This window comes from Scyliorhinus canicula, chromosome 16 (genome assembly GCF_902713615.1).
Source record: "Scyliorhinus canicula chromosome 16, sScyCan1.1, whole genome shotgun sequence".
Taxonomy (NCBI): Eukaryota; Metazoa; Chordata; class Chondrichthyes; order Carcharhiniformes; family Scyliorhinidae; genus Scyliorhinus; species Scyliorhinus canicula.
The window spans coordinates 123,258,246-123,284,567 of record NC_052161.1 but is presented as its reverse complement, the minus strand read 5'-3'; the positions used below and the strand labels follow the sequence as shown (position 1 = coordinate 123,284,567).

General features: G+C 45.2%; 1 protein-coding gene across 7 annotated transcripts in view; it reads right to left on the bottom strand.

Annotated features, from left to right (window-relative positions):
* Window positions 1-2,823: 2,823 nt before the first annotated feature.
* Window positions 2,824-26,322, bottom strand: part of zgc:154075 (uncharacterized protein LOC556929 homolog) — a 332,990-nt gene continuing 309,491 nt past the window's right edge. For 6 of the 7 annotated variants that reach the window (XM_038773628.1, XM_038773630.1, XM_038773629.1 and 3 more), the window contains 2 exons: window positions 22,364-22,528; window positions 2,824-3,134 (listed from right to left, as the gene is read on the bottom strand). In XM_038773628.1, the coding sequence (XP_038629556.1) occupies window positions 3,012-3,134; window positions 22,364-22,528 (288 nt within the window). In that variant the 3' untranslated portion in view covers window positions 2,824-3,011. Of the gene's footprint in view, window positions 3,135-20,462; window positions 20,551-22,363; window positions 22,529-26,322 lie in introns of all 7 variants that reach the window. The other variant, XR_005457420.1, reaches the window with a different exon arrangement.

The following is a 26,322-nucleotide window of genomic DNA, read 5'->3' as shown; positions in this document are numbered from 1 at the left end:
TTCGTGTCGGGAGGCGGGCGTGGGGAGGGGGGGGGGGAGAATAGCGGGAGGGTGTCGGACCAGCGTGGCCGTAAAAATTTACGTCGCCCGCTATTCTCCGCACCATCGTGAGTGCGGAGAATTGCGCCCGTTATGCTTGTATAATGCGCAGTTAAATCTGGTGCTAACTATCTGGCCTCCTCCAAGTACTGACATGGTGATTGAAAATTTCTTGCTCCTCAAATATCCGCACAATGACTCAATGAGTTTCATCAAAGGGAAGATGCGCTCTTACCAACTTGGTACAAATTGTTCTGAAGACAGGTCTCCACCAAAGTATTCACCCATCTGTTTGTTTTCGGATCCTGAAGGACCTGCTGTCTGTTTCAAACAATTTGTTGGCATTTTTCTTCCAATTAAGGGGCAATTTAGTGTGGCCAGTCCACCTACCCTGCACATTTTTGGGTTGTGGGGATGAGACCCACGCAGACACGGGGAGAATGTGCAAACTCCACATGCACAGTTACCTGGGGCTGGGATCGAATCCAGATCCTCGGCGTCCCCAGGTAGCAGTGCTAACCACTGTGCCACCGTGCCGTCTTTGCATTTTTAATTATGAGGTTTTAATTTTTTTCCTATTGTGCCTTGTTTATATTTAAAAGACTGAAAGCACTGGCATATACATAACAGCTTTCACAGCATTCGGGCATCCTGAGCACTTCAGAACCAATGAAGTACTTCTGAAATGCAGTCACTGCTAAATGCCACAAACAACACAGAACCAAATGACCAGACAATCTGTTGGTCAAAGGGTAAATGTTGGAGGCCTCCTCTGTAACTTTTCAAAGAGTGCCAAAGGAACTTTCACATCTATATGAGAAGGATAGATAGGTCAAAAATGTAACATTTCACGTGAAAGGCGGCACTGTCAACATTGCAGCACGGCCCCAATACTGCACTGAAGCATTAGACTAGATTATTTGCTCAAATCTCTGGAGTGAGATATGAATAAATGATTTTCTGAATCAAGACGTGAGGCTGCAACATCCTGACTCACACCCAACACCTTTGGAAAATTAGCTTCAATGAAAAGGGAAAACACAGGGTTATAACAGGCTGGGTGTTGGATGAATGAGGTGCATAATAATGGGCTGTAAAACAATATGTATAATGGTTAGAGTGAATAATGTGCGTAGGTCATAACAGCCACATTGGAAAACAGATGAGGTGTAAAGTGCACGGGTTTATAATGATGTGGAGATGCCGGCGTTGGACTGGGGTGAGCACAGTAAGAAGTCTTACAACACCAGGTTAAAGTCCAACAGGTTTGTTACAAACACGAGCTTTCGGAGCACGGCTCCTTCTTCAGGTGAATGGAAAGGCTTGTTCCAGAAATGTTTATATAGACACAGTCAGAGACACATCTCTGACTGTGTCTATATAAACATTTCTGGAACAAGCCTTTCCATTCACCTGAAGAAGGAGCCGTGCTCCGAAAGCTCGTGTTTGTAACAAACCTGTTGGACTTTAACCTGGTGTTGTAAGACTTCTTACCGGGTTTATAATGGCTGGGGTTTATAATAGATATGGGCAGTGTTTATAATGAGATGGATTTTTAATTGATGTGATGCATAAGACAAGATTAATGATAGACATTAATGATAGTGTTTAATGGGTGGGGTTTATAATGGGTGGTGTGTATAATGGGCAGGATTTAAAATTGGAGGGGTCTATGTGGGCGGCACGGTGGCAGAGTGGTTAGCACTGCTGCCTGACAGTGCCAGGGACCTGGTTCAATTCTGACCTAGGGTGGCTGTCTGCGTGGAGTTTGCACGCTCTCCTCCTGTCTGCATGGGTTTCCTCTGGGTGTTCCGGTTTCCTCCCACAAATGTGCAGGTTAGATGGATTGGCCATGCTAAATTGCCCCTTGCTGTCCAAAAGGTTAGATGGGGTTACGGGGATAGGATGGGGGCATGGGCCTGGGTGGGGTGCTCATTCTGAGGGTCGTTGCAGAATAGACGGCCCAAATGGCCTCCTTCTGCACTGTAGGATTCTGTGACAGGATTTTACATGAGGGCTATATGTGGTCTGGGTGTTTACTGGGCGGTGCTTATAATGGGATGGGCTTCGAATGGGCAGGGTTTATTGGAGGGGTTTATAATAGGTAGCGTTTATCATGGGAAATGTTTATAAAGACTGCACTTATAACGTGTGCAGTTGTATAATGGGTGGGGTATATAATGACTATGCTTATAATGGGCAGGGTTATAACTGGAAGTAATTTTTTTTTTTTAATTTAGATTACCCAATTATTTTTTTCCAATTAAGGGGCAATTTAGCGTGGCCAATCCACCTACTCTGCACATTTTTGGGTTGTGGGGGCGAAACCCACGCAGACACGGGAGAATGTGCAAACTCCACACAGACAGTGACCCAGAGCCGGGATCGAACCTGGGACCTCAGCGCCGTGAGGCGGTTGCGCTAACCACTAGGCCACCGTGCTGCCCTACTGGAAGTAATTTATAATTAGTGGCAATTATGATGGGTGGTGTTTATAATGGTTGGCGTTACAAAGGGAGGGGTTTAGAACAGATGTCCAATTCGCTTGTGCTCATTCTGTGCTCGCTGAAGTTGAATTTCTAACCCCCAGCCCCCATATTGATTTTTGGGTTGATTCTCAGTTAGTGGCGTGGGAGGGTATTCTTACTCAGCAGGGACAAATACAGGAATTTCTAATACGCTGCCCACAAATTTCTATTTGGTAACTGTAAAGTATTACTTGAGTAGATTTCAATACAATTGGTTTGATCCCATGGTTCTGTCATTTCCATCCAATGGAATGAATTTTTTTTTAAATTGTATTTGCGTGCAGAGCTTGAGGGGGAGAGAGTAGCAAACCCCAACCTGGTTTGCTGGAATTGAATGACAGCCTGTTCCTGGAACATAAAGCTCTGCACTAGAGCGCTACTTCCTATTAAAATACAAACTGCTCCTGAACATCTTCTGCTTCCTGAGTTGATCATGGTTGTTGATTATTCCGTATGGGCACAGTAAACAACGCGGCCTTCTCTCCTTGCACGTTCAGCATCAAACACCAGCAGATGGCTGACCAGTGTCTCTTCAGGACCTGTCCTGATCAGTGATGGATTGTTCTCCTGTGAAACGAATGAGCAAGAAAAGGGAAATGACACAGTGGACGGTTCAACAAGAACAAAGCTGCACTCAGTAAACTGTTACAAAGCACTGCGCAATAAGCAACATGCTGTCCCGCCGTTAGCACATAAGCTCCCAGAGCCCCTTGGAGCTTAGTATCTATTGTTTCACAAACTAAGCTAGAGGATGCTCAGAGGTAGCTGCCATAAAATGGAGAAAACCTTGCAATGGGTGGCAATGATTAAGCTGCACAGTTACAACTGAAGTTAGTGCCTTGGGCTAAGGGAGGTGAAAATCAGATCGCTCCTCATTCTGATCATCACTCAGAGACCATGAGGACAGATTCAGGCTTTGCAGTAATGCTCTCTATGGAGAACAGTCACTTGTGTAGCTGCATGCAATCGGCCAGAGTTTTAGTGTTTTCAGCTTTTGTTAAGTTCTAGTTCAGAAATAAAGACACCTCAGGAGGTGAATCCACTGTGCACACGGTGAACCAGATGAGACATCATTACAACATTATCCAATGATCCCTACTGGTAATTGTGTACGCTTGGAAATAGCATCAAGATGTCACTGAACTTCTCAGTCAAATATTCCACCGACACACACAGTCTGGTTCACACATGGCAAATGGTGACCTGAAAGAGGAATTGGATGGGAGTCAGTACAGATGGAGGCAGAGTCCACTGAGATACAGTACCTTGAAGAGGAAAGAGAAATATTTGGCAAAAAAGATCAATTTTAAGAAGGAAGTCGTTTATATGTCTGTTCCTCACAGGTAGTGTTACTGACCTTGGGTTTTCTTTTTTGTTGAACTTATTGTTTTTATATTTATTTTCTCACAGCACACAGAAACAAAAGATTAACATGGTAAAAGTTCATTAATTATCACATTAATCATCAGAAAAATAAAAGAAACAATACTATAAAGCCACTTTTAGCTCAGAGAATCAAGTTATGTGTACAGGCAAGTGTTGGCACAGCAGATAAAGAAGAATTTGATGATGATGACTGGTCCGTATAAAAGTTGTTTCCTTACATAGAATACCTGTGAAAAATGACGATAGGAAATATATGGGAAAGCATGGTTTAAAAAGGGGGCAGAAGTAAAATATATAAAATGAATGGTGTTGGTTTGGGGTGGGGTATGGAGTGCCCTCTGTGGTTTCGTCCATGTGAACAATATTTCCTATACTGGGATCCACCTTTGAAAGAATGTTTTGCTTTGCATGCATGATTTGTTCCATCTCCAATAACTCTCAGACTTTGAGACCGAAATCCTTAATGGCAGCTATCAGCAAACTGTAGAAGATAGTTATGTTTTCTTCCTTCCGTCCCTTGTGGAATTGGACCTAACAGAGCAGTTACGGAGGGTCTGTGGGATGCCCATGTGAAATACCTCAGCCAATGTTTTAAATATCTTATCCCAACACTCCTTCAACTTTGGGCTTGACCAGAATGTGTGTTAGCAATGACCAATTTTTTCCCCAGAGTCTCTCCAGAAAATATTTATGGGGGAGGAACCAATTTTTACAGCAATATGTGGTGATCTGAAGTACCTAATAATGAGCTTCCATTTATATTCTCTCCAGGTATTTGAGTCAGTAACAACATGAGCCTCAGAACAAATTTTATTCCAGTCTTCCACCGGTATCTCCTGTTGCAGTTCAACCTCCCATTTCCTTTTGATGTATAAGACATTTCTAGACACCATAGAGAGAAAGGTCTAATCTATACAAGGATATTACTTTTCCCTCAGTGACACCTCATTAGATGTTCACAAAATCTAAGAACATAAGAACTAGGAGCAGAAGTAGGCAATTCAGCCCCTCGAGCCTGCTCCGCCATTCAATCAGATCTTGGCTGATCTAATCTGAGCTTCAACTCTACTTTCCTGCCCCTTCTCCATAACCCTTCAACCCCTTACTAATTAAAACTGTCTCCTCCTTAAATTTACTCAATGTCTCAATATCCATCACCCTCTGGGGTAGTGAATTCCACAGATTCATGACCCTTTCAGAGAAGTAATTTCTTCTCATCTCTGTTTTAAATCTCCTGCCCCTTATTCTAAAACTATGACCTCTCGTTCTAAATTGTCCCACAATAGGAAGTATTTGCTCTACATCTACTTTGTCAATACCTTTTATCATCTTATTGATTGATTTGATTTATTGTCACATGTACCGAAGTACAGTGAAAAGTATTTTTTCTGCGGCCAAGGAACGTACACAGTACGTACATAAGAACATAAGAACATAAGAACTAGGAGCAGGAGTAGGCCATCTGGCCCCTCGAGCCTGCTCCGCCATTCAATTAGATCATGGCTGATCTTTTGTGGACTCAGCTCCACTTTCCGGCCCGAACACCATAACCCTTAATCCCTTTATTCTTCAAAAAACTATCTATCTTTACCTTAAAAACATGTAATGAAGGAGCCTCAACTGCTTCACTGGGCAAGGAATTCCATAGATTCACAACCCTTTGGGTGAAGAAGTTCCTCCTAAACTCAGTCGTAAATCTACTTCCCCTTATTTTGAGGCTATGTCCCCTAGTTCTGCTGTCACCCGCCAGTGGAAACAACCTGCCCGCATCTATCCTATCTATTCCCTTCATAATTTTAAATGTTTCTATAAGATCCCCCCTCATCCTTCTAAATTCCAACGAGTACAGTCCTAGTCTACTCAACCTCTCCTCATAATCCACCCCTTCAGCTCTGGGATTAACCTAGTGAATCTCCTCTGCACACCCTCCAGCGCCAGTACGTCCTTTCTCAAGTAAGGAGACCAAAACTGAACACAATACTCCAGGTGTGGTCGCACCAACACCTTATACAATTGCAACATAACCTCCCTAGTTTTAAACTCCATCCCTCTAGCAATGAAGGACAAAATTCCATTTGCCTTCTTAATCACCTGTTGCACTTGTAAACCAACCTTCTGTGACTCATGCACTAGCACACCCAAGTCTCTCTGAACAGCGGCATGCTTTAATATTTTATCGTTTAAATAATAATCCCGTTTGCTGTTATTCCTACCAAAATGGATAACCTCACATTTGTCAACATTGTATTCCATCTGCCAGACCCGAGCCCATTCACTTAACCTATCCAAATCCCTCTGCAGACTTCCAGTATCCTCTGCACTTTTCGCTTTACCACTCATCTTAGTGTCATCTGCAAACTTGGACACATTGCCCTTGGTCCCCAACTCCAAATCATCAATGTAAATTGTGAACAATTGTGGGCCCAACACGGATCCCTGAGGGACACCACTAGCTACTGATTGCCAACCAGAGAAACACCCATTTATCCCAACTCTTTGCTTTCTATTAATTAACCAATCCTCTATCCATGCTACTACTTTACCCTTAATGCCATGCATCTTTATCTTATGCAGCAACCTTTTGTGTGGCACCTTGTCAAAGGCTTTCTGGAAATCCAGATATACCACATCCATCGGCTCCCCGTTATCTACTGCACTGGTAATGTCCTCAAAAAATTCCACTAAATTAGTTAGGCATGACCTGCCTTTAACGAACCCATGCTGCGTCTGCCCAATGGGACAATTTCTATCCAGATGCCTCGCAATTTCTTCCTTGATGATAGATTCCAGCATCTTCCCTATTACCGAAGTTAAACTCACTGGCCTATAATTTCCTGCTTTCTGCCTACCTCCTTTTTTAAACAGTGGCGTCACGTTTGCTAGTTTCCAATCCACCGGGACCACCCCAGAGTCTAGTGAATTTTGGTAAATTATCACTAGTGCATCTGCAATTTCCCTAGCCATCTCTTTTAGCACTCTGGGATGCATTCCATCAGGGCCAGGAGACTTGTCTACCTTTAGCCCCATTAGCTTGCCCATCACTCCCTCCTTAGTGATAACAATCCTCTCAAGGTCCTCACCTGTCATAGCCTCATTTCTATCAGTCGCTGGCATGTTATTTGTGTCTTCCACTGTGAAGACCGACCCAAAAAACCTGTTCAGTTCCTCAGCCATTTCCTCATTTCCCATTATTAAAACTCCCTTCTCATCCTCTAAAGGACCAATATTTACCTTAGCCACTCTTTTTTGTCTTATATATTTGTAAAAACTTTTACTGTCTGTTTTTATATTCTGAGCAAGTTTACTCTCATACTCTATCTTACTCTTCTTTATAGCTTTTTTAGTAGCTTTCTGTTGCCCCCTAAAGATTTCCCAGTCCTCTAATCTCCCAGCAATCTTTGCCACTTTATATGCTTTTTCCTTCAATTTGATACTCTCCCTTATTTCCTTAGATATCCACGGTCGATTTTCCCTCTTTCTTCCGTCCTTCCTTTTTGTTGGTATAAACCTTTGCTGAGCACTGTGAAAAATCGCTTGGAAGGTTCTCCACTGTTCCTCAACTGTTCCACCATAAAGTCTTAGCTCCCAGTCTACCTTAGCTAGTTCTTCTCTCATCCCCTTGTAATCTCCTTTGTTTAAACACAAAACACTAGTATTTGATTTTACTTTCTCACCCTCCATCTGTATTTTAAATTCCACCATATTGTGATCGCTCCTTCCGAGAGGATCCCTAACTATGAGATCATGAATCAATCCTGTCTCATTACACAGGACAAGATCTAGGACCGCTTGTTCCCTCGTAGGTTCCATTACATACTGTTCTAGGAAACTATCGCGGATACATTCTATAAACTCCTCCTCACGGTTGCCTTGACCAACCTGGTTATACCAATCGACATGTAGATTAAAATCCCCCATGATAATTGCTGTACCATTTCTACATGCATCAGTTATTTCTTTGTTTATTGCCTGCCCCACCATCTCATTACTATTTGGTGGCCGATAGACTACTCCTATCAGTGACTTTTTCGCCTTACTATTCCTGATTTCCACCCAAATGGATTCAACCTTTTCCTCCATAGCACCGATGTCATCCCTTACTATTGCCCGGATGTCATCCTTAAATAACAGAGCAACACCACCTCCCTTACCATCCACTCTGTCCTTCCGAATAGTTTGATACCCTTGGATATTTAACTCCCAGTCGTGACCATCCTTTAACCATGTTTCAGTAATGGTCACTAAATCATAGTAATTTACGATGATTTGTGCCACCAACTCATTTACTTTATTCCGAATACTACGAGCATTCAGGTAAAGTACACTTATGTTGGTTTTTTTACCTCTGTTTTGAATCTTAACATCTCCAGTTTTATTCCTTTTGTTATTACTGGGCCTATTCACTGTGCTCCCCTCAGTCACTGTCCCTTGTACTGTCGCCCTTCTGGATTTCTGACTATGTCTTCTCTGCCTTGCACTTTTCCCCTTACTTCCTTTTGTTTCTGTCCCTGTTTTACTACCTTCCAACTTCCAGCATTGGTTCCCAGCCCCCTGCCACATTAGTTTAAACCCTCCCCAACAGCTCTAGAAAACACCCCCCCTAGGACATCGGTTCCAGTCCTGCCCAAGTGCAGACCGTCCGGTTTGTACTGGTCCCACCTCCCCCAGAACCGGTCCCAATGCCCCAGGAATTTGAATCCCTCCCTCTTGCACCATCTCTCGAGCCACACATTCATCCTATCTATCCTGACATTCCTATTCTGACTAGCTCGTGGCACTGGTAGCAATCCTGAGATTACTACCTTTGAGGTCCTACTTTTTAGTTTAACTCCTAACTCCCTGAATTCCGCTTGTAGGACCTCATCCCGTTTTTTTACCTATATCGTTGGTGCCTATGTGCACCACGACAGCTGGCTGTTCACCCTCCCCCCCCCCCCCCCCCCAGAATGTCCTGCAGCCGCTCCGAGACATCCTTGACCCTTGCACCAGGGAGGCAACATACCATCCTGGAGTCTCGATTGCGTCCACAGAACCGCCTGTCTATTCCCCTTACGATCGAGTCCCCTATCACTATAGCCCTGCCATTTTTCTTCCTGCCCTGCTGTGCAGCAGAGCCAGCCACGGTGCCATGAACCTGGCTGCTGCTGCCTTCCCCTGGTGAGCCATCTTCCTCAACAGTACATAGTAGACAAAAGAATAATCAACAGGGAACATTGACAAATGGTACATCGACAAAACAGTGATTGGTTACAGTGCGGAATAAGGGGCCAAACAAAGCAAATACATGAGCAAGAGCAGCATAGGGCATCGTGAATAGTGACCTTAAAGGGAACAGATCAGTCAGAGGGGGAGTCGTTGAGGAGTCTTGTAGCTGTGGGAAAGAAGTTGTTCATATGACTGGATGTGCGGGTCTTCAGACCTCTGTACCTTCTGCCTGATGGAAGGGTCTGGAAGAAGGCAATGCCTGGCTGGGAGGGGTCTCTGATAATGCTGCCTGCCTTTTTGAGGCAGCGAGAGGTTCATACAGAATTAATGTGTGGGTGGCAAGTTTGTGTGGTCCGTTGGGCTGAGTTCACCACAGTCTGCAGCTTCTTTCGATCATGGACTGAGCAGCTGCCATACCAGGCTGTGATGCAGCCGGATAGGATGCTCTCTATCGCACATCTGTAGAAGTTTGTGAGAGTCAATGCACACATGCCAAATTTCTTTAGCTTCTGTAGGAAGTAGAGACGTTGTTAGGCGTTCTTGACTGTTGCATCAGTGTGAGTGGACTTAAATTAAATTATGTACCTAAATTAAATCTCCCCTCATTCTTCTAAACTTGAAAGAGTGTCGGCCTAAACTGCTCAATCTCTATTCATAAGACAAACACCTCATCTCTGGAATCAATTGAGTGAATCTCCTCTGAACTGCCTCTAATGCAAATACATCCCTCCTCAAATAAGGGGACAAAAACTGTACACCGTACTCCAGTGAGACAGTGACAGTCTCATCAATTCCTTGTACAGATGCAGCAACACTTCCCTATTTTTATACCCTATTCCTTTAGCTATAAATGCCAAAATACCACTCCATCACGCTATTACAGATGGACTCCTTACTTTGTTTAAGTCTTCATGCCTTAAAAGAAAATGGCACGATTCTCCCAAAAGGGAACAAAGTCTCATAGTGAGCGTGTTTAGCACGCTTGTTTCCCAATGCTCGCAGTGCCGAGAAACACATGACTATACTACGCGACTCGCATTGTATAAGGGGCCTGAATGGGGAATGTACGACCAAGGCTGCACATCGCCCCGTTTTGTACAGTGGGGAGCTCAGCTCGCTGGAATTCCCCAGTGTAGAGAGAGATTGGGGTGCCATTTTTAAATGGTGTCCCGATCTCCGAGGCCGCCGAAGTGATCCTCTACCTCCTCCCCCAGCCCGAACACACTGTGGGAGGGTCCCCAGCCCCACTAACATCCACGCAGGGAACCTCGGCCTGCTCGCGCGCTTGCAAAAAATGTCAGGGCGAGACATTAAAGTGGGTGGAGGAGGCCTTGACGCAGCATAAGGACCGGCTTGTCTCGCTGGAAATAAAGTTGCTGATAGTTGCAGAGGGCAATGAAGGCCTGAGGTAGAAAGTGGAAGATCTGGAGAACAGGTCAAGGCAGTTAAACCTCAGGTTGGCGTTGCTGCCGATGAGTATGGATGGCCCAAAGTCGCCCAATATTTTTTCTCGGCTAGCGCGAGGAAAGGAGCTGTTTGCCCCTCTGGAGTTGGACAGAGCTCACCGGGCGCTTAGGCAAAGGCCAAGGCTGAATGAGCCACTCTGGGCGGTGATTATCCGCTTTCATAATTATCAAAGGAAGGAGAGGGTCTTGGAGTGGGCCAAGGGGATATGGAACATTGACTGGGATGGGCACATAGAGCAGATATATCAGGACATTGGGACTGATCTGGTGAAGAGGCGTGTGGCCTTCGACAGGCGAAGGCGGTGTTTCACAGCAAGGATGTACAGTTTGGGGCAGCCTACACTGCAAGGCTGTGGTTAACCATGGAATCAGAAATTATTATTTTGACACGCCGGGGCAGGCAGAGGCCAGTGTGAAGTGGACTGTTTGGGACTCTGTGTATGATGGGGGGTGTTTGTGCCTTGCATGTTTTGGCTCTGTTGGGGGGGGAGTGGGGGGTGGAGCCAATCATCATAAAAATAAGGGGACTTTTGTGTTTGCTTTGGAGGGGAAAGAGGCCTGTTAATGTTGTGGGGATTTGGGCATGTTGGAGGAGAGTGTGGGCCAGGAGGGATGGGACGGTTGTTGCTTTTGAGGAGATATTTGAGGGGGGCTTTGCTGGGGGTCACTTTGCTCGCGATAAGGACTAGTAGCTAGTGAACGGGAGTGGAGTGCGGGGGGAGGTGGGGAGAGGCTGCAGCTGGTTGGGCAGGGTAGGTGGGGTGCAATGTGCCTAGCTGTTTGTTTGTGGGGAAGAGGAGGGGGGGGGTTGTGGAGCCAGGGAGTCTGTGGGCCTGACCGGGGGAATAGTAGGGGGGGCTATGGTGCTGAGGACCCGGGTCCGAATCCCGGCCCTGGGTCACTGTCCGTGTGCAATTTGCACATTCTCCCCGTGTTTGCATAGGTTTCACCCCCACAACCCAAAGATGTGGAGGTAAGGTGGATTGCCCACACTAAATTGCCCCTTAATTGGAACAAAATGAATTGGGTACTCTAAATTTATTTTGTAAAAATTGGCCCCATTGGTGCTGGGTATGTTTAATGATTCATTGACACAGGGTTCGCTCCTGAAAACGTTGCGGCAAGCATCCATTTCCCTACTTCTGAAGAAGGATAAAGACCCCACAGAGTATATCGTACCGGACGATTTTTCTGCTCAATCTGGATGCAAAACTTTTGGCTAAGGTTTTGCGTTATGGTTGGAGCCCTGTTGTAGGGAAGGCCAGACAGGCTTTGTGAAGGGTAGTAAGCTGGCGTCCAACGTGAAGCGGTTATTCAACGTGCTCGCACGCCGGCGGTGGGACCGGACCTGGAGATAATTGTATTGCTGTATATAGAAAAGGTGTCCGATAGGGTTGACTGGAGCTACCTGTTAACGGTTCTGGAGAAGTTTGGATCGGTCCTGGATTTGTTTTGTGTGTGTCTGTTATATGAGACACAATCTGTTAGTGTGCGAACCAATGCCGTACGTTTGGGGTCCTTTAGGCTCTGTAGGGGAACATGACAGGGGTGCCACATGTCTCCATTGTTGTTCGGGCTGATGATCGAGCTATTGGCAACCATGAGGGCTTCGGACAAACGGGGAGGGATTGTAAGGGAGGGAATGGAGCACAAGGTGTCTCTGCATGCCAGCAATCTTTTGCTGTATGTAAGGGACCCGGGGACAGTGATGGGGGATATTAAAGGGTTGGGCTCCTTTTCGGGGCATAAACTGAACGTTGGGAAGAGTGGGACTAGTTTCCACTACCTGGGGGTCCAGGTGTTGTGGGATTGGTCACGGCTTCGAAAACTAGCCTGGCATGTAGGGTTATGGCGGATTTACAGAAGTGGGACAACCTCCCATTGTCGATGGCGGGCCGGGTACAAGCTATTAAGATGAAAATCTTGCCAAGATTTGTGTTTTTGTTTCAATGCCTCACAGTCTTTTTGCCTAAAGCATTTTTGGCGGCTGGGGTGTTGGTGTTGCCGAACTGTATATATAAAGTATATATAAAAAGAAACAAAACCCTCAGTCACTTATAAAGTAATGTCCCCAAACTTATTAACTCGCTAAAATACATCAGATTACCTGAGCTGCATCTATCAAACTGGCCACAATTGAATTTTAGTTGTTAAGAGTCCTTCCTTTTCATTTCCCCTTGTTCCGTTTTCCTTTTGTTTATTTTCGGTCCGTGAACCCATAATTGGAAAGTGCCTTTAAGCCGTGGACTTACGCTGAGGCAGCCTGATAGTCAGAACAGTGTGTACCAGGATTTGTTTTTATTGGAGAGGAGAAACCAGACTCATCGGCACCAGGTGAATCTTAAGAACCAGCTTTGGAGGAAGTAGGTTTGATTAGCTGGCTGGCAACCTGTGGATTGGCCAGGGACAGTGTTTTGGCTGACAGCGGTCAGTGATTGTTTCCTGCATGATGCTTCGAGAGAGGAGGGCAGACGTGATTAGACCTTGAGAGAAGGGCCTCTCTCTCTCTCTTGCTGCTGAAATAAATAATTGCTTTATTGTTCTAAAACTAGTGAGTGCCTGACACATTTTACTATATAGCTGAAATTGAATATGCAGAGAAAGTAGACAGCCTTGTCAGAGAAAACCATCTCAAACCTAGAAGGAAGAAGTATCGAAACGAAAGCTTGAACTCCTGAAAGACTTTAACTGGAAGCCAACCTAATGCATCAGAGAACCTTTACCCGTTTATCATTATTTTCTTCCCTTTCTACCACCCTTTCCCTCTATGTTGTCTGTGTGTGTCTGTGATATAGAGAGAGAGAGTGCGGGGAGAGTTGGAATGGGGTATTAGGTAGTCAGTTACATTTTTGTCAGTTTAACTATATTACTGTTAAATAATGAAAGATTATTTGTGGTAAAGTTACGAACCAGGTGACTGTAGTTTATTGGGCTCAGCCAAGGTCCTCAGGTATTTTAAAATAATATCTGATTTCATTGGGTTGCAACTCTAGATCAAGTGGGGCAGGAATTAACCTCGCACTGGTACACCAATTCATGACATAGCTAGTTAACCCAATCCATGGGTGACATACAGTCTCATTTTGTTCCACTGATATCAGAGACACACCTCACCACTGCTTTAACATCTCCCTCCCTCATCAAGTCTCTGATGTAGACCCTCTGCATCACAAACCATCAGGTGGCTAAGCAGGGAATGATGTTGTCATTGATTTCTCCTAGCAATGTGCCATCCGATGTGGTGCACTTCTCTCTCCAGCTGCTCGACCTCCGACAGGCTCTCAGAGATGCCCAGGTGTTCAGACCCCCTGCAGACAGTTATTCCAGTTCTGAGATTGAATTATTTCCAGACCTGAATGTGGTTTCGGGCGGGCCCAGTTGCTGCCACGTGGAGAGAGGCTGCAGCTTCCCCCTTCTATCTTTCTGTCATCCTGAAGCATTTTCGATTCATCTCTTATGTGTTGAACTTTGGCTCACTCTGTGTCTGTATCGACACTGGGTAAGTATTTTGGGGTGATTCAATGAGTGGATGGAGGTGGATTCTTGTTAGGGCCAAACAAAGCAATACCCAGCAGGCAGATATTAGGTTCTTCAGCTCCCTCTAGTCTCTTTGGGTTTTCTTTAGATAATTAAAGTTAAACTCCGCCTTTGGGTGTTGTTCTATGTTGATGACAGGGCAAAGAATTCCAGCAGAAAATTGATGAATTACACATGCCACTTGCCCCACTTTTCCTTTTGCAATTACAGATTCTGTTCTTTCAGCTCGGGTAACGTCGAGGGAGACACAGTGCCCTCCAAGTTACACACCATCTTCACTTGGACATGTAACATCATTCCCTCATCATGGCTGGGTCACAATCCTGGAACTCCCGACTTCACAGCCCCATGGAAGCACCAACACCATGTGGATACATAAGAAGCCTCAACATAATCTTCGTAAGGGCAACTAATAACGGGCAATAAATGCTGGCTTTGCCAGTGACTCCAATATCCAAAGAATGAATGAAGAATATATTTCTGAGTTGTGCAGCAGTGGGATTATGTACTGGATTTGCAGTTTATAATGCATTTTAAGGCAGTGAATTAATGATGTAGGTTAAATGTGCAAGACCTAAATGCTATTTCCATGATGGGACCTGTCTGATCGGCAGCAGTGTGCTGGAACAGAATTGATCCATTTCTGTGAAATACAGAATTGTTTCAATCCACAAACTATTTGGCCCATTGTGATTGCACTAGCTCTCCAACAGAGATATTCACTTGGCGTCATTCTCCCACCTTCTCCCTGTAGCTCTGCATATTCGTCCTTTTCAGATAACAGTCTAATTCTCTGCTAAATGCTTCAATTGAATCTGCCGCCATCACATGGTCAGTCAGTTCACTGCAGACCCAAAACATTTGCTGCGTGAAAAATATTTTCCTCATGTCGCTTTTGCTTCTTTTACCGTTTACTTTAAATCTGTGCCCTCTCATTTCAATCCTTCTTTGAGTGGGAGGAGTTTCCCCATATCTATCCTGTCCAGGCGCCTCATGATTTTAAACGCCTCTATCAAAACTCCAATAATGGGACTGAAGAAGTCTGCTTTTAATTTTTATTGGCTTGCAGTTATGTGTCCATCTTCACTGGGTGGGGAGCGTGGATTGTTTGTACCCCTTCAAGGTCAGGGGAAACTTCAGCCCAGATAAGAAAAATCTTCGAGTTCCAAAGTCAAACTAAAGATGGATGGGAATCAAGTCATATTCTCCAAAGAGAGGTTAATCAGCACTTGCAATAAACAATATGTGCCACTGGGTGTCAGTACAGTACCACAACTGAACAACATCTCAATTGCTGACATTTTGCTTCCTCAAATGTTTTTTTATAAAATGGAGCTACGTGTAGCAGCTACTGATGAGTGTTTAAAGGAGGAAAGTGATATAGAGAGCTGGAGAAATGTAGGGAGCATATTCCAGATTTTGGGGCCTAGGTAACTGCAGTTGCAACCACCAATAGTGGAGCGATTAAAATCAACGATGTTCAAGAGGCCAAAATTAGAGAAGCGTAGATCATAGCATCATAGAATGGTTACAGCATGGAGGAAGGCTATTCAGGCCATCGTGTCTGTTTCTCTAAAGAAGTAATTCACCTCTACCTTCTTTCCCACCTACTGTGAAAAATATGGAGACAGTCCTTTCTGATCACACCGATCGAATTTCTGTACAAGACAATGGCCTGTCTTCAGTAGTGGAGACAAATAAAAATGTTACGACCAAAGTAAATTACCTAGAAAACAGGTCGCGGAGGCAGAATATCCACGTTGTGGGTTTGCCGGAGGGGATGAGGGGGCAACATCCCAACAGAATATTTTTCCAACATGCTGACCAAAATGGTGGGTACAGGAGCCTTCATATCCCACCCCTCCCTCAGGAGCTAGACTGTGCTCATCGCACATTGCAGCCAAGACCTCGTGCTGGGGATCCACCACATGCAGTTATAATCAGATTTCACAACTTCAAGAAGGAGGAACAGGTCCTTCAATGTGCCAGGGAATACTGGGAGATAAAATGAGAAGGTCTTAGTGTCATCTCCTCTAAAGTTAATGCGACTTTCGGTTTGTTTTACCGTGAGTTATATGAATCAGAGCTTCCTCCAAATACTTCAGGTATGAAGGGTTTTCTGGATGATCTACACATCCTGACCACCGAGGAAGGCCAGACAAAATATTGAAATGTATCACAAAGCACAAAGAACAATACAGCACAGGATCAGGCCCTTCGGCCCTCCAAGCCTGTACCAGTCATGATAACAATCTTTGCCAAAACCATCAGCACTTCCTTGTGCCATATCTCTCTATATCCATCCTATCCATGAGTTTATCAAGATGCCTTTTGAACGCCGTTAATGCAGGCATTGTCTAACTCGGGGGTGCGACCCGCGGGTGGGTCGTGGGCGGGTGTCAGGAGGGTCACGGAGCCATCGGTCGCGGTGCTCCCGATCGCGCAAATCTGCAGCTGCAGCAGCCTTCAGAACTTTGGACAAATGGAGACTCCATACTTTCCGACACCGGTTCACCTTCATCCAACAGGTTCCATTGGAGGAGCGTGTACGCGGGCCAAAGGGACCAAAACCATTTCATCCATTTTTCTCAGCAGCAAACAAGGTAAGAGAAAATGGTGGGTCGCGAAGGTCGGCCGGGTTGGGTCCCGAAGGTTAGCCGGTTGGTAAAAATGGGTCCCCGGAAAAAAAGTTTGACGAACACTGCGTTAATGTATCTACTTCCACATCTCCCCTGGCAACATGTTCCTGGCACTCACCACAATCTGCATAAAAAACCTGCCTTGCACATCTCCTCTAAACTTTGCCCCACGCCCTTAAACTTATGCTCCCTGGTGACTGACCCCTCCACCCTGGGAAAGAGTACCTGCCCAGCCACCCTATCCATGCCCCTCATAATCTTGTAGACCTCTGTCAGGTCACCACTCAACTTCCGCCTTTCTCATGAAAAGAGACAAGTCTATTCAGCCTCTCACATAGCTAACACCCTCCAGACCAGACAACAGCCTGGTAAACCTCCTCTGCACTCTCTCCAAAGCCTCCACATCCTTCTTGTAGTGTGGCGACCAGAATTGAGCGCAATATTCCAAGTGTGGCCTTACTAAAGTTCTATACAACTGTAGCATGACTTGCCAGTTTTTATACTCGATGATCCGTCCAATGAAGGCAAGCATTCCGTATATTTTCTTGACTACCTTGTCCACTTGTGTTGCCACTTTCAAAGATCTGTGGACATGCACGCCCAGATCTCTCTGACTTCCTATATTTCTCAGAGTTTTGTTATTTACGGCATATTTTGCCTCTATGTTAGACCTACCAAAATGCATTACCTCACATTTGTCCAGATTAAACTCCATTTGCCATTTCTCTGCCCAAATCTCCAACCTATCTATGTCCTGCTGCATCTTCTGACAATCCTCAACACTATCTGCCACTCCACTAAACTTGGTGCCATTCACAAACTTACTAATCTGACCAGCTACATTTTCCTCCAAATCATTTATGTATACGACAAACAACAGAGGCCCAAGCACCGATCAGATCCCTGTGGAACATCATAAGTCACAATCTTCCATTCAGAAAAACACCCTTCTATTGCCACCCTTTGCCTCCTGTGACCGAGTCAGTTCTGTATCCATCTCACCACCTCACCTCTGATCCCGTGTGTCTTCACCTTTTGTACCAGTCTGCCATGAGGCACCTTGTCAAAGGCTTTACTGAAGTCCATGTAAACAACATCCACCGCCCTCCCCTCATCAATCATCTTTGTCACCTCCTCAAAAAACTCGATCAAGTTAGTGAGGCACGACCTCCCCTTCACAAAACCATGCTGTCTATCGCTAATGAGTCCATTTGTTTCCAAATGGGTATAAATCCTGTCCCTGAGAATTCTCTCTAATAATTTACCTACTACCAACGTGAGGCTGACCAGGCTATAGTTTCCAGGATTATCCCTGCTACCTTTCTGAAACAGCGGTACCACATTAGCTATTCTCCGGTTCTCTGGGATCTCACCTGTCGCCAATGAGGATACAAAGATGCAGCCCTCTCAGACGGTTGCAATATGGCAAAGCCCCCGGTCCTGACGGCTTCCCAACCAAATTTTACAAAAGGTTCTCAGATCAGTTTATACATCAATTAATGGACAAGTGTAATGATTCATTGACTAGGGGGTCACTACCTCCGACCCTCATTCCGGCCTCAATTTCTGTGCTCCTTAAAAGGGGTAAGGACCCAATAGAGTGTGGATCATATCGACCCATTTCACTTCTTAATACACACGTTAAACTACTGGCTTAAGTCCTAACATCCAAATGGTGCCCTGTCTCCCAGTTGCAGTGTCGGAGGACCAGAATGGCTTTATTAAAGGTAGACAGTTGTTAGCCAATGTCTGACACCTCTTGAACATTGTCCTTTTGCACCCCCCCCCCCCCCCCCCCCCCCCCCAACAACCCCCACCCCCTACTGCTCGGGAACCTGAAGTTATAGTAACTTTGGATGCTGAAAAAGCATTTGATAGGGTGGAGTGGAATTATCCTTTTGAGATTGTGGGGAGATTTGGTTTTAGCACTAAGTTTTCCTCCTGGATTCATCTGATGTACAATGCTCCTAAAACTAATATCTGTATGAGCATGGTTTCCACAGAATATTTTCCGTTAGGCAGGACTCCTTTCCCTATTGCTCTTTACACTAGCTATTCAGCCCTTCTCGATAGCATTGAGGTTATCAGGTAAGTGGAAGGCTATGCAGCAGAAGGGAATGGAGTGCCAGGTCTCACTCAACACTGTGTCTGTATATTATAGACCCGGCCTCCTCAGTAGACAATATAATGAGGATATTCACAACATTTGACACCTTCTCAGAATACAAATTAAATGTGGGTAAAGTCAGTGTTTTCCGGTGAATCCACAACCAGAGAGGCTCAACTTAGTTCACTGCCGTTTTGTCTCGCCCTCTAATTTCCGATACCACGGGACCTGCGAAGACCATAACTGGGCTTTGCTTCACAAACTGAACTATTCAAGCCCCATCGGTAATGTTAAAGCAGACTTACAGAGATGGAGTAACCTTCCTTTTGATTCTTGCAGGCAGGATACAAACTGGTGAGATGAATGTGCTCCCAAGATTTCTATTTTTATTTCCATGTATCCACATTTTTTCGCCCAAATCATTTCTTATTGCAGTTGACATTAATTTCAGCTTTAATCTGGGTAGGCAAATGTCCCAGAGTCCGCAGCGCACTGCTTCAGAGAGACAGAGGCTCGGGACGTTTGGCCCTCCCAAATCTCCTGTTAATTATTAGGCTGCCAATAAACAGAAAATCCTGCAATGGCTTGGTGACCCTGGCTCGAATTGGGGTAAAATGGAGGCTCGATCTTGCACCATAACCTCCTCCCTCGGTGCCATAATTTCTGGACCGCTGTTCTGCTCCCCTGTGGGTCTTTCCTCGAGTCCTGTGGTGATTTTCTCCCTCAGGATTTGGGAGCAGTTCAAGCCACACTTCAAACTTCTCTCATTGTCTTCACTTGCCCCGATCTGTGACAATAACCTCTTTGTGCTTTCGGGCTTGGACCCATTGTTCAGGTCTTTGGGGGGGGGGGGGCTCTTCGGGGACTTGTTTTTAGAAGGGCATTTTGCCAGCCTTGAGAGGCTCACAGACAAATTTAGTTTGACCGGCTCCAACCTTTTTAATTTCTTTCAAATTCGAGATTTCTCACATATGTTTTTTTTTTATTCCTTCCCCCGACCCCACTTCTTCCTTATTGGAGTAGGTCCTGTCCTTGGCACAACAGAACAAGGGGGTCTATCTCAAACCCGTATAGCCTTATTCTTTCTTCTGATCCTACCCTTTGGATAGAGTAACAGGGAAATGGATTGGGGAGCTAGGCCCTGTACTTACTGAGGAGGCTTGAAAGGAAGCCTTCTACACAGTGAATTCTACTTCATCTTGCACCAGACTGAGTTTAATTCCGTTCAAAATATTACATGGAACGCATCAGACTAAGGTGAAGATGTGTGAATTATTTCGCAATGTGGGGAACAAGTGTTATCGCTGCTCACTTACACCGGCTAACTACATACAGATGTTTTGGTTCTGTCCTAAGCTTGCTGGATACTGGCTTTCATTGTTTGATACAATATCCATGACTTTACTGGGTGGCCCGAGAACGTTGCCCACTGGTAGCAATATTTGGAGTCTCGGACTGTCCGGCGTTCCACTCAGGGGTAGGGGGGACATTCTTTTCTTTGCCTCTTTAATAGCCAGGGAGTGAATATTGCTTAATTGGAGGTCTCCCATCCTACCTGAATCATCCGTATGGTTGGATTCTCCCAGAATGGGACTATGTCCTCACGCTGACGTAAAAATGCTGGAGTTTCACTCTGAAGGTTTCTGTGAAAAAGTGGAGTTTATTCACTGACCTGTAGGTGGCTAGCAAGGACCCTGAGTAATTCACACAGCTTTAGTTGCGGATAAGGGCCCCCGCACCTCCAGTTTTGAGTCTGTGCATGCGCATGGCAGCGGCCTCCAGCGGCCACGGCAACATGGCGGACTGGGATCGCAGAGGCAGATTTTAAAATATAGACCCACGCCGATCGGCTGCGCGCCTGAAGATCCGGCCGCACCAATCTGTCCCCTGGCCGCCTAGAAGGACCCCCCTGGGGTCCGATCCCCCCGTGCCCCAACCGGGCCTGGCGCGGACTAAGTCCGCAGCCACCACCCGAGCATCCTGAATGGCGATAGGTGGTTAGAATCACGATGTCGGGAACTCAGCCATGGGGTGGTTCTACCAGAGATGCCGACCATTTAATTAATTCTTTAAAGAACTGGTCACGGTTGAGCATTAGGGGGATTAGATTATAAGGGGTTAGTTTAAATATCGTAGTTACTTATACTCATATATTTGTTATTCACTTCTCAGATTCTGTACCAATATGCCAGGATTGAACCTGGGACCTCAGAGCCGTGAGACACCAGTGCTAACCAATGTGCCCCATATTTGAAATTTGAATAATATATTTTATTGAAAAAAATAAGAATTGGGGCAGCACGGTGGCGCAGTGGTTAGCACTGCTGCCTCACGGTGCCGAGTCCCAGGTTCGATCCCTGAGTGTACTGAACTGAGAGCTCAGTTCAGTGCACTCCAGTGGGTATCAGCCACTCTATGGTTTTACAGCCCAAACCCCAACTTATATTCTCCTCAAATCCAGGACTGGAGTCAGCAGTTGTGGCCACTCAGTGTCAAATCTGGAAGCTGGGTCTCTATGATTCAGTACCAAAATCAGGGCACTTATCCAGACAATTGGAGGGGAAATCAGAAGAAAATTACAGAAAAAAATTAAACTCTGTAAGAAATATAAATATTTTAAATCAGAATATGAGGTTATAACTCTGACTGTGCTGAGACACGACAGCCCGAATCAAAAAGATTAAATGGGCAAACACCAAGTCAGTGTCCCACTTGAGTGAGCAACTGGAGGGCACCCATTGAATCACAACCTAGCTAGTCAGCACCTTCAAGGATGTAGTCACCAAAATGGGAGAGAGGAAGAATTACTTGCAATTACAGATCAGCTCATTCAGGAAAAACTTTGCACAGAATGAGTTATTTGAGGCATAGGTAAAGCTGCCATGTAAGCAGATGCAGGAGGAGATGTTCTACACACAGAAAAGTCTCAAATAGTTGAAGGATCATTTGGACCCAAAACATCAGAGCAGCACGGTGGCACAGTGGTTAGCACTGCTGCCTCACGGCGTCGAGAATCCAGGTTCGATCCCGGCTCTGGGTCACTGTCCATGTGGAGTTTGCACATTCTCCCCGTGTTTGCGTGCGTTTCGCCCCCACAACCCAAAAAATGTGCAGGCTAGGTGGATTGGCCATGCTAAATTGCCCCTTAACTGGAAAAACTGAATTGGGTACTCTAAATTTAAAACAAAAATGTAAGTTGTATTATTAACTGAATAGGAATGGTTTTTAGGGCTACAGGGAAAGGCAGGAGAGTGACACCAAGTGAATTGTTCCTTCACAGGGACAGCATAAATATAACAGGCCAAATGGCCTCCTTCAGTGCTGGAACCATGCTATGATTCTATTTTATGACACAAACGTCACATTAAAAATACAAACCTGACACAAAGCAGTGATGCAGAATTAGGTAAAAGGAAGAAACAGTAAATAAACATCAACATTTTGTTAGATACATACAGTGATAGCCTGTATGAAGCTGTCCATTAGGTAGTAGTCAGCTCCTTCATGTCCTCCCAGGTGTGTTTCCTTCATTGAAGAATAGTCCAAGGGGTATTCTGTCTTCGTCTTTGTGAGGAAATCGAAAACAGTCACTGGATCCTGCCCTTCACTCGACAGTTCCCCCTACAACACCAAACAAAGAGGTAACAATGAGCCAAAGCGTTTGCACTCTGCAGAGAATATATCCGAAGAAGAATTCATGCGACTCTCTCCTAAGCAGCTCAGTTGGAACAGAAGCATTTTTTGTGGTGCAGATTTTGTGGATCAGGGCTTTGATCCCTGCTCTGTGCCAAGTTAACTGACTTTAAGCCTGGCAACTGTTGCAATACTCTCATTAACGTCAGCCTGACTTGTGGACAGCCTGGATTGCTACTCCTTATTGTCATACAGTGACCTTTACTGAAAAGTACACATGTGGATATCAACTGAACACAGACTATGGATCAACTGCGACGGTTTCCCAGTTTGAGTATCCTCCCAACATTCACTGCTTAACTTCACGGGAAGAATGGCCGCATGGACAAGTTACTAGAGTGTAACCAGTAGCCGCAACACTGTGCCGCAACATGAGGCAAAAGGGGAGAAAATCAGGGCTCACATGGGGCAGGTGTTAAAACTACCTTCATCATGTTGTCATCTTATTCTTGCTGCAAGTTCGGGTTTTAACACTTCTACTGTGGTGCTGGTGACTCACGATGTGAAATGAATTGCGATAGCTTTCTTCCCCTCCTCAAGGCACACCCACCTTGTTGGACAAGAATTTATCAGCATAAATTATCCTGAATCACCTTATCCATGTGGCTCAGTGTTAAGCTGGATAGTGGGTGTCAGTAGAGTATTCAGTTGTAGGAGTGTGGACATCACAGCTGAACTGCCCTCACTGCTATACTGGCTCAGTCAGATCAGCTAACTTCACAGATGCACATTGATCAAACCAGCTAACTTTCTGATCTGTATGCCGTAGCAACTCATTTGATAAACTCTTTGAGCCATCTTGGCTGTATGGATTGAAGTTTAACCTCCTGGCTTTACAGCAGTGGTGCTTTTTGCTCAGCCCATCTCTGTGGCAGTGGGTATTATCGAATGAGGGATAGGTCAGCAACATGACTCAAATCGAGTTTAGTTCCATTGATATCGAATGTTCAGCAATAGCTTCAATAATTAATACTCCCAAAGCACGTTACAAATGTAAGGGGTCCTTCCTGACGATTCCCTTAATTCCCCTTCCTTTTTGCCGTTATCATTTTGATTCATGGATGCTTAATGGACATGTATCTTTACATCATGCAGCAGTGAATGAGGAATTCAAAAAGTTGCAACATAGTATATGGTGCTAGCTCTGGACAACAGAACTCAGACTCTGTAGCACCTAAGAGATGGGGTTCGGTTCAATTGGGTGGCTGGTGGCTAATGAATTGGCCAAAAGGCTGTATTCTGCCCAGTAACAGGTGGTGATTGGTTCCTGCTGAGTGGGGTAATTTCCAGAGGCCTATGGAAAGCAGTTTTGAATCATGTACACTAAAAGGGAAGGGCCTGTCCTCTCTCCCTCGTGTTTTCTCCAGAAAAGCTGCTCTATTTCAGAAACTGCAGAGACCTGAATGAATCTACAGCGAAAACCTCAAACTGAAAACAAAGTTTGAAGAGAAGAAAGATGCTAGAACTATGCAACATGGGCGAATATTGACACGCTAACCAGGGATGTAGTGAAGATTCAAATCAGCCATGCTTTTTGGTATGTGGTGACCAAAAAGGAAGAAATTGGCTCTGTGTTCATTAACAATTATTAGGTTTTATTTTCCTAGTCATTTTGCACTCCCTCCTTCCTCCGTGACCATCCCCCCTCCCCCCAACCTCCTAGTTTGGTGATGTTAACATTTTCCTGATCTGAGATTCTGTTCTAACCATGGTTCCTGCAGCAATTCGGCCAAGTGGTCAATCTTTGTGCGCAAGGCCAGAGAGTGAGTATTCAGCTGTCAGGAGGCATCAAACCCATAGTTATCCTAATCCAACCCTGACATTCGCACTCTTCCAGCAGCGGCAATATTTTGGTTTACAAGTAGAAAATGGAACCCTTGGTCATTTTTCTCTCTCTCGCTGAGGGACACTGAGGCCCTTCACCTCTCCCCTTTTCTTTATCTTTGTTATTTCTTGGGATGTGGGCATCACTGACAAGACCAGCATTTGTTACCCATCCCTAATTGCCCTTGATCTGAATGGCTTGCTGGACCATTTCAAGGGCATTTAGGAGTCAACCACATTGCTGTGGGTCTGGAGTTACATGTAGGCCAGACCAGGTAAGGCTGGCAGATTTCCTTCCCTAAAGGCCAAGGTAGTTTTTTTTACAACAATCAATGATAGTTTAATGGTTACCATTACTGAAAAAAGCTTTACGTTCCAGAGTTATCCATTGATTTTAAATTCCTACGTGTTTTGGCCATAATGGGTAAGATATGTGTGCTGATTAAGGGGGGGGGGGGGGGGTCACGGCCACAGCTGTTACTGTGAGGATGCTCGCTTGTGAATATGTGTGTTGGATTTTGCATGTTTTTTTAAATTTATAAATTGTTGGATATAAAATATGAAAACTCAATAAACAATTCTTTAAAAATAACTTAAATTGCACCAGCTGCTAAAATTTGAACCTGTGGCCCCAGGGCCTTGCGAATACTAATTCACTGATATTACTACTGGGTCATCCTTTCCCCCAACAGTCTCCTGGCTGAGACCAGCCGATTTATCAAAAATTCTTTCACAGGGCGTGGGTGTTGTTTTTATTATTACCCAATCCTAATTGGTTTTGAGAAAATGGTGAGCCACCTTCTTGCAGCTCAGTCACGTGGTGTACGCCCACAGTGCTGTTAAGGAGGGAATTCCTGCATTTTGACCCAGCGACTATGAAGGGACAGCGATATACTTCCAAGTCAGGGTGGTGTGCAGCTTGGAGGGGAACTTACAGGCATCTGTTGCCTTTGTCCCTCTAGGTGGTAGTGTTTGCCAATTTGGAAGGTGCTGTTGAAGAAGCCTTGGTGAGTTTCGGCTGTGGAGAGAATTAATATTTAAAGTGGAGAATGGGTAGGGCGGCATGTGGCGCAGTGGTTAGCACTGGGACTGCGGCGCTGAGGATCCGGGTTCGAATCCCGGCCCTGGGTCACTGTCCGTGTGGAGTTTGCACACTCTCCCCATGTCTGCATGGGTTTCACCCCCACAACCCAAAGATGTGCAGGTTAGGTGGATTGGCCACACTAAATTGCCCCTTAATTGGGAAAAAAAAATAATTGGGTACTCTAAAATTTAAAAAAAAGAAGAAACAAGAAGTGGAGAATGGGTGCCAATCAAGTGGGCTGCTTTGTACTGGATGGCGTCAAGTTTCTCCAATGTTATTGGAGCTGCAATCATTCAGGAAAAGTGGAGAGTATTCCATCACAATTCTGACTTGGGCCATGTAGATGGTGGACAGGCTTTGGGGAGTCAGGAGGTGAGTTACTCGTCGTAGAATTCCCAGCCTCTGATCTGCTCTTGTAGCCACAATATTTATATGGCTGTTCCAGTTCAGTTTCTGGATTGGTAACCTCCAGGATGTTGATAATGGGGGATTCAGCGATGATAATGGCACTGAATATCAAGGGGTGATGGTTGGATTCTCTCTTGTTGGAAATGGTCATTGTCTAGCACTTGTATGGCCCAAAGTTACTTGCCGCTTACCAAACCAAGACTGAATGTTGTCTAGGTCTTGTTGCATATGGGCACTGGCTGCTTCAGGATCTGAGGAGTCGTGAATGGTGCTGACATTGTGCAATTCCGAACCTAGAAAGCTTCCAGTGTGGGAATTCCGTGATATGAAAGCCACTGGATCAACCTTCGGAATTGGAAGGACAGCCTAATTATATATCTTCAAAACCATAATAAAAATCCTTCCT